At 36.3% G+C, this 12,405-nt stretch overlaps 2 protein-coding genes across 4 annotated transcripts; one reads left to right on the plus strand and one right to left on the minus strand.

Annotated features, from left to right (window-relative positions):
• Positions 1-349: 349 nt before the first annotated feature.
• Positions 350-5,637, minus strand: LOC18007824 (BTB/POZ domain-containing protein At1g67900). Of its 3 annotated transcripts, none has more exons than XM_024150738.1 (5): positions 5,567-5,637; positions 2,592-2,799; positions 2,445-2,514; positions 1,115-2,359; positions 350-1,019 (listed from the first exon to the last, which is right to left on the minus strand). In XM_024150738.1, the coding sequence occupies exons 2-5, from the start codon at positions 2,648-2,650 to the stop codon at positions 492-494; spliced, it is 1,902 nt and encodes a 633-aa protein (XP_024006506.1). In that variant the 5' UTR covers positions 2,651-2,799; positions 5,567-5,637; the 3' UTR covers positions 350-491. The 3 variants fall into 3 exon arrangements, with proteins under 3 accessions (XP_024006506.1, XP_024006502.1, XP_006391205.1); XM_024150734.1 differs by lacking the exon at positions 5,567-5,637 and adding an exon at positions 3,289-3,408; XM_006391143.2 differs by lacking the exon at positions 5,567-5,637 and having other exon boundaries at positions 2,592-3,268.
• A 3,902-nt stretch (positions 5,638-9,539) lies between these two features.
• LOC18007835 lies at positions 9,540-11,602 on the plus strand. Its single transcript, XM_006391144.2, has 2 exons — positions 9,540-9,941; positions 10,338-11,602. Exons 1-2 carry the CDS (start codon positions 9,870-9,872, stop codon positions 11,436-11,438), a joined length of 1,173 nt encoding a protein of 390 aa, XP_006391206.1. The 5' UTR covers positions 9,540-9,869; the 3' UTR covers positions 11,439-11,602.
• Positions 11,603-12,405: the final 803 nt, after the last annotated feature.

Below are 12,405 nucleotides of genomic sequence, written 5' to 3' on the forward strand. Positions count from 1 at the left end.
AAGCTCAAATTTAAAATAAAAAATAATGTTATGTTTAAATGTAGAGACTGATAAATATTTAAAACTCTTCCCTATTGATTAATGAATATGATCATATTTGGTATGTCGAATCAGGTTATGAATACGACTAATCATAGCAAGGAATAAATTGGGATATACAGTATACTAAATAAATCAGTAGCAGACAACAGAATTTTCCAAGACAGAGAGGAAAATTTGACTCTACTCTTAAAAAATTCAGAATATTCAAACAAACAAGAAAATCCCTAGTTTGCTCTGTTTCAGACAACTCTCAACATGTTTAGGTCATTTTGTTTGACCTTTCTAGATCCCAAAATGAGACGACATGTGAATTCTCAACAATATTATTACCATCATCTAGGAGATTAAATGAACATTGGTGAAGTTACAGAGAGAGAGAGAGAGAGAGAGGTTTAAACATTTTTCCTTCTAAAAAAAAAGATCTAAATTAACAATTCTGTTTTCTTCTTTCAGTGTTTGTCGTTGGAACTTCTGTTGATGGACAAAAACTTGCTGAACATCTTCTTAGGCCGACCTGGAATTGCACAGAAAGCCTTAAACCGAGATGGAGTCCTTCCTCCTCCGTCTTGATTCATAAACCTTTCGTCTAACTCTTCATCTTCAGCTAGCTTACTTCTCAGAGTCCCTGAGAGTTTTGATTTGGGAGATTTGAGACCAGAGACGCTCCATTGATCTTCCGGTGCTGCCATGCTTGTAGTCGTGCTAAAAGCGGCTGCATTTGGATTAGAAGGGTCAATTTTGTGTGCAGCGAGTAATGCTTTGATGTTGCTTGGAAGTTCTGTCATTTTGCCTCCTTCACAGTTGGTCGTAGTAGCCGCAGCGGCTCGTGCCTGCTCATAGAAGAGGACTTGGACCACTACTCTTAGAGGAAGCATCTCGTTCTGCGCCGCGTGCATGCAAGCTTCCATTGACAGTTTCTTGCAGTTCAAGACTCTGCAAACTTTCTTCCTTTCTGATTTATTTAGATTCTTGTGAGCCTGCAAGAACACAACAAGACAAACAATGACTCTTGAATGATTGCTTAAAACTGATACAAGGATTAAGAACTGAGAGATTATTATATATAGTTTACCTTGAGATATATGTCAATGGCTCTGTAGAGATCATCATGATCAAGTCTTGAAAATTCAGGGACACTCTCAGCTAAAGTGACAAACTTTGAGAGTGGAAGATTCACATCTCTAGCAATCTGTTGGAGATATCCATCAACAAGCTTAGCCACTTTAAGCTTGGAGCTATGAGAGGCAGAGGAAGATCTCCTACTTTCTTGGAACTCAAGATCTATATTCTCTGCCGAACGAGATCTTCTTCTTCTATCCATCATCATTCCCTTTTTACCTCTTGGAGGACTTGTTGGTGGACTAGTCTGCCCTTGGACCATAAACTGTTCCAAGATAGTCGCAACAATGTCCACATCGTACAACATTTCGGATTTGTAGGACATTGGTGGTATTAACAAATCACTAACCGTTGCTTCTTCTAACTGAAGAGCCACCCTTCTTGCTAATTCCATTTTAGAAGACGCTGATGCGTTTAAGATATTAGCTGCTTTCAAGAGTTTAAGCAAGAAACTGCAAGAAACAGCGGTTTTCTCAGCAGGAAGCAAGCTTATTATGGATTCCAACAACAGCCTATGCTTCGATGAAGACTCTGTATCAGAATCCGAGTCTGAATCAGTTTTCTTGCCGACTAGTTTCCGGTTTCTTTGTAAAGTAGGAAGCCATTTAGAAGCGTAAACTCGAAGGGCATCACCTACAAGACTCGAGGGTACTTTGCCACCGGATTTAATAGCAATCATAGTCCTCCAATAAAGATCTATCCCCAACTCTGCTATATCTTCAGCCCACCATCCTCTGCTCGTAGCAGCGGCTCTGTTAGAGGACGTGTCATCATCCTTAACACGCCTAGAATGGCTATGTGAGAGAGACACTTTGGATGGGTGAGACAAGACCTTAGAGGCTATGGCTTCAATGCATCTACTTGTGATAGCGAGATCTTCAGACCACAAAGGAAAAGCTTTTGTGGTTTGGAGAGTGACTATGGAGTCTCTCCATCCGTTTAGGATGCAGGAGTTGAAGAAAACTTCAAGCTTGTACACCAAGTTACCTTTCTCAACCTCCTCTGACATTTGTAGATACTCTGCTGCACATCTTGCTGCTACGATGTTGTAAGCGCTTATGGTTATTGTTATTCCGTAGCAGAATTTGGCACAGAGATCAAAGGCTTCTACTCCTCCTGGAAATTCTGGAAGTTGGATGGATTCTGGTGATTCAGAGCATAGTCTTTGAAGCCTTAAACATTTGGAGAGTAGTGGAAACTGCAGACAAGAAGAATACAATCAAATAAACTCTTAAAGTGAAGTAATCATCTCAAAGAAGAAGAAGAAGAAGAAGAATGGGTACTTTGTGAAGAAGATATCTGCTTCCTGACACTTCGATTGGGAAATCACTGGAAACTTCAGAAGACACACATCTGCAACAAGCAGCAAATCAGCTTTTTACTCAATATTTATGGCCAGAGACTTTTACTTGTTTTTTTTTACTACTTACCTTAAATCTTCTGAAGTGTAGAAAGTGTCAGGACGAGATCCAAGTTTCATAAACTTCATAGCTGATTTATGATGTTTTATTAGGTTCTTGAATCTTCAGAAAATCCTCTGCATAATGGCCAAACTCCAAAAGGGTTTCTTCTTCTAAGGCTCCAATCTCTGAAGAACAGTTCCTTCCTCAAAAAAAAAAAGAGAGACAAATTTCCTGTCTGCAAGTGAGACAAAACAGATCAAAATTTTGTCAAAGTTTTGTTCATGTGAGAGAATTAAAAAAACAAGATTTTGTTTTTCTATAGAGAATTTGTCATTGTGGTGAGTGATTTAGTTGGATATATAGATAGATGGAAAAAAGGAAAATATGTAAGAAATAAAAGAGAAAAGAAAAACCCAGAAAAACTGAGGCCACTACTAAAGTTCATGTCCATTCAATCAAATTCCTTATACCCAATCTGATATGGACATACAAACAAAAAGAATCAAAATCAATGCAATAAAAGAAAGAAAAAAAAAAGATAAAAGGTAAAAGATAGAATTGGATATCCTATCAACACAACATTACACATCACAACCCACCCAAAGTTCCATCAATCACAAAAGATAACTAAACACCTTACTCCCATAGCTCACACATTAGAACAAGAATGTTCTTCGATTCCCATGCAATAAAACCAAACATATATACAAGAAGAAAAGCTCACTTGGATGAAAACAGAACAAACTTGAGGTTTCTTCTTTGTGTTATGAGAAAGAAAATGTTTTGAGCAAGGCAATTTCCCAGAAAACCCTCTTCACCAATCATTCAAAGATAAAAAGAGAGAAGCAAAAGAAAGCAGAGCAGAGCGATCTACTTTTCAACTTTTTTTGTTTTCTTGTTTTATGCAAAAATTGGGATTTTTAATTTTATATTCATTTGGTAGGGACTTTATCTGATATTATTATTTTTTCCCTGATGTTTTTTTTTTTTTTTGGGGGGTAAAATATGGTGATTAGGCCAGTCACCAGCGTGCAAAGGAGAATCACCAATCCCACGTGCTCCTGCCTATCCCACCTTCTCTGTTCCTCATCATTGTCTCTCCATGTTTTTTTTTCACTCTTCTTATTGTAATTTTTTATCTCTTTTTTCATTCTTCCTCGACACATCTTGATTATTATTTATTGTTTACATTTTAATTATTATTATTATTATTATTATTTCCATTCTTCACACACACACAAAACTATAAGTTTTAGATATATAGATAACTCAACAGAACTCAAATCCTTACTTTTCAAAAGATTAATCATTGTGTTTTTTTTTTAAGTTTCACGTACGAGATAAATATAATTTCATGCAAACAGAGATGATAACTAATTATTTTCCATACCTAGAAGAATATATAGTAGAAAGACTTATGAATATTTTGATATATCACTTAGAGTGAACATTGTATATATATATACAACGGGATACAACCAAATAACCAACTATACAAAAAAACTTGATATATATATATTAGTATGGTTATATAACGCATATATTTTTGAAAATGACATGACATAACTCTTGACATTAAGTCATTAACGTCTTTATAAAAAATATTGACATTAACGAGAGCGTAAATTAATATAATACTATTGTTGGATGAAATTGCATGGTCCACATCGGTTTATGTCCAAGTCATACATAGTAGGGGTATTTTTTTTTGTTGTTAAAGTAGTAGGGATTAAAAGTCATTTACATCTACTAATTAACTTATTTACATTTATGTTATCGATCTTACCTCTTATATACATTAAAGATTGTTGACATTTCATGTAACTACTATTCTATTTTTATTATTGATAGTAAAAAAAGGGATTAGATCATTTAAAGAAAGTTTGATTTTTAAGCAGCTATCTTGTCCATACACCTCTTATTATCAAAGGGGTTATAATATCAAAGTGCGACAATGAAATCGACAATAACCTCTCTTTTTTCGCATAGTCTTTAATGAGTGTACACACTTTATGAAGAAAGTAGGGGGAAAAATATGCATTTCTGAATATTATTTATCACGAAGGAAAGGCATAGAATGAATAACAAATGTCTAATTGTTTTCCTCATCACATCTTTATATTTCGAATATAAAATGTATAGGAAACATCGAATTTACCCATCTATGCTAACTATTAACAGAGAAAAGTGGAGGCCTGCTAATAGCAAATCATTGAAAGTAGATTACTTTCCAAAGAAAGACAAAATGTTAAACTTCATCATCTCTTTATACAAATAATTTCTTTTTGACTGAAATGATGGAGTTTTACCCTCTTCTTTTGAAGCTGTTAAAAGAAACAAATATATCCACATAATATAAGCACTCCTAGATTTATGTGAATTCTGGTCAAGACTAAAAGTTAGGGAGCCTAACATTAACGATATAATCTAGAGAAACAGGTCATATATTTGATGTTCTGATCACTTTACCAGTTCTAGTGGAGTGTTCTCTATGTTTCAATTAATTATAAAAACAATGATGCATCTGATTATACATAATATCCATACATACACCTTTCCGTTTCCTTCAATTCTTATAATAAAACGAACGGGATAGCAAAAATCAGTCAATCATCGAGGTTTCTATTTCATTAAAATAAAAAGGCAGAGTAATAATAACATACATATATATATATAGTCTCAATCTTAGTAGAAGTCGTAGGTTTGAAGAAAGATATCTATTTCATTTTTTTTTTAATCAAGCTTCCCCATCACATAACATTTATGGAATGATTTAAGATCTCAACAAAATCATACTTTGGTACAATGCCTCAACGGGTAAGAAGTCCTCAATCAAAAGGAATCAAGAGCATAATTAAACCAAATTTTTAAAACTTTTTAGTTTTGTTTTATATAACATAGTGGTTTGTAGTAGTGTTGTTGTTAAGTCACTGTCTAGACTCAAATCCGATATAATATAATTTAAGTTTCGTTGAAAAAAAGAGAAAAGATGAAAGACTTACACAGTAATCAGTATGGAGAGAGATGATGCAGAAGAAGAAGAAGAAGAAGAAGGCTGCTCTTTGTTTTTATTACCAAATGAGGAGAACGTATGTGTTGAACTGGAGCGTTATTAACAAAGAAGAAGTATATATATAAATTATTGGAGTTTTTTGTCTTTACTAGATCCAAAGATGTATATTGTGACATATACGGCTTAAGTTAGAAAACATAGAACTTATGATACAAACAACAATGTCCCATGACTTGTCAGAATCGAGTACCTTCAAACTCCCAAACGAGCACCAGTGGTTGAGGGAACACAAACATAAAACCCGTCACGGCTCTGGTCGGTATTGTCTACCAATGAGTGTGACGAGAGACTGTCTTGGATCAATCAGTGGCCACTTAAGGACGAAGGTCACAGGGGCCAGTGGCAGTGTCGTAATTAAAACGGTTCGAGGAAGGGCGTTTTGGGAAGTGCATGAGAAGTTCCTATCCTGATGTCAACTCTACGTGTGAAAGAAGAGGAAAAGGTTATAAAAGATTTATGTAAATTTATTTTTAGATTTTTGAAATGTTAATAATGTAATTGTAACCCTAGTGGGTGTCTAGCCGACAATGACTGCTTTTGGTGGTCCCCTTTGGCTGTGGGACATATCTGTCCCGATTTGAAGATCCTCCACGATTGGAGCTGAGCTGGATTTTGTACTCGTTGTAATAACCTTGTATTTTATTTATTAATGTTTTGGCCAAAATTGATGTCTTTCTTGTGAAGAAATGAATAATATGTGATGAGTTCAAGTTGTTTGGAAGTAGGCCTGGGATTTAAAAATTTGTTTCGCTTCGGCTATTAAAATATGTAATCGTTCAGCGTAAATTTCAGTTATGTTCAATTCTCGGTTCAAGATCTAAACCAAACGATTAACCGAAACAAAAACCCTACAAATTATTCAAATGTTTTCTCCCCAAACTCTGAAGAAAAAGACTCATTGAATCTTCCCCAAACCTCATGATTCTTTTTTCCCGTAATTAAAATATATTGCAGCGAGAAAAGACTTGAATTAATTCGGGTTTGAAATCAAACAAAGAAAGACAAACACATGATACAAATGATCACATGACTCTTATTTAAATTTTAATAAATGGGCCTTAGACCTTTTTGTCAATAATGGGCATTAGACCATTTGATGGAAGTTAATTGAGTCCTTAAGGAGATTAAAGCTTTTAACCTATGTGTTTATACTTTATAGCCTTCTTGGATTTTTTTTTTCAATTAGAAATAACATGATAACATCAGATGGCCCAAGGTCCAAATGTTAAAGCATAAAACAGTCACGTTTCCATCACTTGCTTATCCACTTCTTTATAGGGATCGAATTCTCAAGAAATGGAAAAGATGATAGAGCTTAAGTGACAAACCTTTTTACCACTTTGAGACTTTTTCTCTTCTTAAGCAAGAAAACAGTGGAAAGTTTACCTTATCGGTATCACATACTACATCATTGGAACATGTTTTGATATGTGACAAACAGGGCCAGCCCAACTCTATTTGACTGTGAGGAAGATGGGCTTCTATCTTCACATCTGGGCCTATGATTTGGGCTTGCTTTGTCAAAGTTTCAAATGGATCAAGATTGAGTCCAATAACAAAAGAGGAAGTCGTTGATAAAACGGAAAGTACGCTACAAGGAATAACGTCGGTTACGTATTGCTATAAAAGAAACAAAGACTTTGAAGCCAAACCCTAACACAAGAGAAGGAGTCAAAGAGCCGTGAGTACAAAGCTAAGATACAGAGGGAGAGAGAGCAATTGAGAGAAGAGGGAATCCAAGAGAGCACCAAAAGAAGTTTGAGTCTTCTTTGTGTTGTGATTCAAATCTTCTCTTCGATTGTTCTAATCTGTGACTTGTACTTGAACACAAAGAGAGCGCCGGTTAGTGCGTTTGTGTAATCTTTGATTGATAGTGAAAGTTGTGGAAGACGGTTCCCATCCCAGACGTAGCGGTTCGAGGCCGTGAACTGGGTGATCAAACTTTTGTGTTATTTAAGTTTCTAATCATCTAATAGATCCTAAGATCTAAGCACTCAGGAGAAGTTAAAAATCCTTAAATTGACGCCCAAAGCAAGAAAAAATATTTACCTTAAAAACACATGTTGGAAAATCGAATCTGGATTATTTGATAACAAAAAAAATAAACAACCACTAGACTATGAAGTATTTTAGTAAAATTTTGCTACTCTTAATATATATACTAAATTTGGCGCCTAAAGCTAGGGTTTCAGCCGCTTTACCTCAGGGTCGGCCCTGGTGACAAATATAAACCTCATGTTAAAGACGTCGCCAAAATCTTGAGTTAATTGAGATAAAATCCTTTAAAGACGTCGATCAAACACAATGATGCTGTTTCAAAAACAACATTGTGAAGCTATTACAAATCTAATTTCAAACAGTTGATTTCTTTGTTTCAACTGACTTCTTGATCGTGAAATGGATGAGGATAGCACAATTCTTTTAATTTTGGAAAGGCCATTTTTTGCTAGTGGAAGTCTTAATAGACATGTCGAACAACAATCATGCGTACCAGACTTGGCCATTCCTCCCTAACCGAGTAGAATCAAATCGACCCAAACTGAAATAATTTTGTTTGTCAGTTTTAATTTCAGTATTTTGTTTAAACCCAAAAACCAAACAAACCAAACAAACCAATCCTGAACTAACCGAACTGACCTGATTCCTAATTTTTTAAATTTATTTTTTTCAAGAAGTAACTTTCCTTGAAAATCATGAATTTGAAACATATCCATCCCTGAGATTCTGCTTCAACAACTATGAAGACCTTAACTTTGTTATATAAAGAAGAAAATTGTTTACATCAGTACTTTCTACATAAGTATGCTGAAAGTTCAAGTTTTAAATAAATCTTTTATAGTAAGAGAGTTTTTTCCTCTCTCTCTTCTCTCACTCCTATCCTTCAGAGAGAGAGAGCACTTTTTCTCTCCAAATCACCGATCATTTGATCGGTTTCTTTTCCGTGTAAATCGGATAATAATCTTCCGACTTCGTTCGGATAATAATCTTCCGACTTCGATCGGATTTTGCTTTCAGATCCAAATTATGTTTCTTTCTTTCTTACTCTTTGATTTTGGATCTGATTCTCCTCGCCTTATGCGAGTTTTCGATCTCTTTTCTGACTGCATTATCCTCTCGTCGGAATCACCGTTGTTCTTTTAAGTTTTATTTCAGGTTTCTTATCTTGCTTGGAGTAATATCTTCGTCGTTTTCCTCTTGCTCAAGTCGGAGCAATGGTGGACACAGTTCAGATCAATAGAGTGGATCTGACGGCGACGGAGCTTCCTTGAAGTTTGAGATTTGGATGAAACTTAGAAGCTGCTGTATAATTCCATCACGGATTTTTCATTCCGACAACTATTTTCCGGGAATTGAAGATCGGCAGAAGGATGGCATCAAGATACAGGATCCATAGCAGTGGACATCGGAGAATTGCCGGCGCCGCTGTTGCATGACGGTGATTATAGAAGATAGACACGTGGTATAAATTGAGATGAATAATAAAGACACGTGTAATCACCTCTCTTTGATCTTACCTCTTATGTATATGATTGTGAGAGGCCCAATGTTAGCCCGTCTATTTCCTATATCTTTGTACCTAATGTAAACCTTCTGTAATATTAGCCCATGGGCTTAATCAATATAATCTGTTGTCGACAAAAAAAAATAAATCTTTTATAGTATTTTTTTTTTCTTACAGTGGAAGCCACGTGTATGTGGGAAGAGAAAAGAGTGCCACAAGTGATTCTTTTAGCCTTTTTCAACCTAAAAAAAAAAAGACGCGACAAAAGCTGTAAGTGGGGAGGGACTGAGTCAAGCCACAACGCGTGGAGTGAGATGATAGCTTCCCTACTCAATACCAAAACGGAACGTTGATACTTTCTTCATTTGACTATTTTGCCCTTATCCGTACTTCTCGAGGCCCCAAAAAGGCTTTAAGAAAATTGATTCTTCATCATCATCTCCGTCCTTCACAAAACTCGGAAAGCATCTCACTTTTTCATTTCTTTTATACAGACACAAACATAATCACAGAAAAGCTCTGTTCTTGTTCTTTCATTCTTTAATTCTTTTTTTCCTAAAAAGTTTCCCCTTTTTTTTGTGGGTTTGTATTCTTTGTTTCGTCTACTTATATATTCATCGAGCTGTGCTTATTTATTATTCTCTCTTTTCGAATCAATTTTTGAGTTTCTTGAACTCCGGCGACCGGAGATCCGAGTTCTTGTTCGGTTTTTAAAAGGAAGTCGAAGAAGATGTGGTGGATGATGGGAGAAAACGGTGGTCACTATTGCTCTAAAAAGTCCGATGATTTATGCGGCTCACAGGTTCTTCCTTTAATCCTTTCTTTCAGTTGAATTCACGATTTGTTCTTGAAACAAGATCTTCTTTAGTCAATAGTCCTTGATTTGTAAAGGGAACCCATTTGGCTTCTACTCTCGATCTAAACCATAGATCTTACCGGTCTGATCATTCGTTAGGTTATTATTCTTCAGGAAAATCATTCTCTTGATCTATCTGTTTGAGTAGAAGACAAAGTAGAAGTAATCTTACAATCTTTTGAATTAGATTGCTCTATTTGTTTAAGCAGAAGACAAAGTAGAAGTAATCTTACAATCTCTGGTCTAAAGTTTAGTTTTTTGTTTGGTTTGGCCTTAAATCAGCTATGATTGTGAGTGGATTTAGCTATAGACATTCTTCTTATGGCGTTTTCTTGTGAACAGGAATCTGATCGAGGCTTTGGCATCTCTAGACTCTGCTGCATCTTGCGTGGCGTAGACTTAAAATCAATCCTTTTCCTCTTAGTAATCGTCCCAATGTGTGTTCTTGGTGTATACATTCACGGCCTCAAGATCTCATACTTCTTGAGACCTTTATGGGAATCACCTCCAAAACCATTCCACGACATCCCTCATTACCACCACGAGAACGCTTCCATGGAATCTCTCTGTAAACTCCACGGCTGGGGAATCCGTGAATACCCTCGTCGTGTCTACGACGCCGTTCTCTTCAGCACCGAAGTTGAGCTTCTCACCATACGGTGGAAAGAACTGTACCCTTACGTGACTCAGTTTGTGCTCCTTGAGTCCAACTCCACTTTCACCGGTTTACCAAAACCGCTCGTCTTCGCTGGACACAGAGACGAGTTTAAGTTCATTGAGCCACGGTTGAGTTACGGTTCTATAGGAGGAAGGTTCAAGAAAGGAGAGAAGAATCCGTTTTACGAAGAAGCTTATCAAAGAGTCGCTTTGGATCAGCTTTTGAGACTCGCTGGTATTACTGATGATGACTTGTTGATCATGTCTGATGTTGATGAGATACCGAGCAGACACACGATTAATCTTCTCCGTTGGTGCGATGACATACCAAAGATCCTTCACCTTAGACTCAAGAACTATCTTTACTCGTTTGAGTTCCCTGTTGATGATAAGAGCTGGAGAGCTTCAGTTCATAGGTACCAGACGGGTAAAACTAAGTACGCGCATTACAGGCAATCGGATGTGATCTTGGCTGATTCTGGATGGCATTGTAGCTTCTGTTTCAGGAGGATAAGCGAGTTTGTTTTCAAGATGAAGGCTTATAGCCATTACGATAGAGTGAGGTTTGCTCATTACTTGAATCCCAAGAGGGTTCAGAGAGTTATATGCAGTGGAGAGGATTTGTTTGACATGATCCCGGAGGAGTACACGTTTAAAGACATCATCGGGAAAATGGGTCCGATTCCGCATTCTTACTCGGCGGTTCATCTTCCGGCGTATCTTCTTGAGAATGCTGACAAGTATAAGTTTCTTCTTCCAGGGAACTGCTTGAGAAACGAGGAATGATATGATGGTTCTTGTAACTATGCTACTACGACTAACTCATGATTCTTGATTCTTGATTCTTTGTTGAGTAATTTTTTGAAAGAAGTTCTTGGCGATTTTTATTGGTCACTTTCGTGTACATATACAATTTAATTTATACCCTTTTAGTGTTATCTCTTTGTGGATGTGTGTGTCTAATACACGTTTTATTATGCGGCACAAAAAAACTAGGCCGAGTGTGGTATAGTCCACGTTATAGTATATGCTTTGCACGACGAGCAAGCCAATGAACAATACAAAATTACACAATGAGATCAATTAGAGATTTTTACAAAGACATGAAACAAAGTTGAGATGATAGATCCTGACCTGAAATAATTTCTATATCTTACGAAGACAGAACAGATTGCGAAAGGCAGGAACGTGGCTCCAAGCAGAAAGTATCTTCCTTGTACAAAGGTTTTACGTGGATAAATAGAGTTGAGGGCAGTACCATCTTTACGAGCTCCGTAAGATTTAGCATGTGTCATAAGATTCCAAGTGATGAAAACATTTGCGGTCTAAGTACTAAGTTCCATAGGTAAATGACGTCGATATCAAAACAGTTGATTGCCATTGGAACACAGTTATGGCCAAGCCATAGATAAGCCATGTTGATTTCCATGCCTTTTTCAAGTTTCAAGAATCCACTCCACTTATATTATTTATATATAATAAATATGGAGAGATTGTAAGTGAATATCATTCCTTGAATATGAACAATGATTTACATCGCTACATATCGTTCGAGGTTTACAGAGTTTAATGGGTATTCCTAAATTAACGAGATATGCCTAGATCTATGGGATTCCTCTTAATCAAATATCCACAGTATAATCTAAATATGGAATAGAGTATCTCATTCCTAACACCCTCCTGCAGTCGCATCTTCGGGTTTTCGAACGGTGAGACTGGAACGAAATTCTCGATGAAGTGAGGAAAGTAGCCC

Source organism: Eutrema salsugineum, unplaced genomic scaffold (assembly GCF_000478725.1).
Source record: "Eutrema salsugineum unplaced genomic scaffold, Eutsalg1_0 scaffold_9, whole genome shotgun sequence".
NCBI classification, from domain to species: Eukaryota; Viridiplantae; Streptophyta; class Magnoliopsida; order Brassicales; family Brassicaceae; genus Eutrema; species Eutrema salsugineum.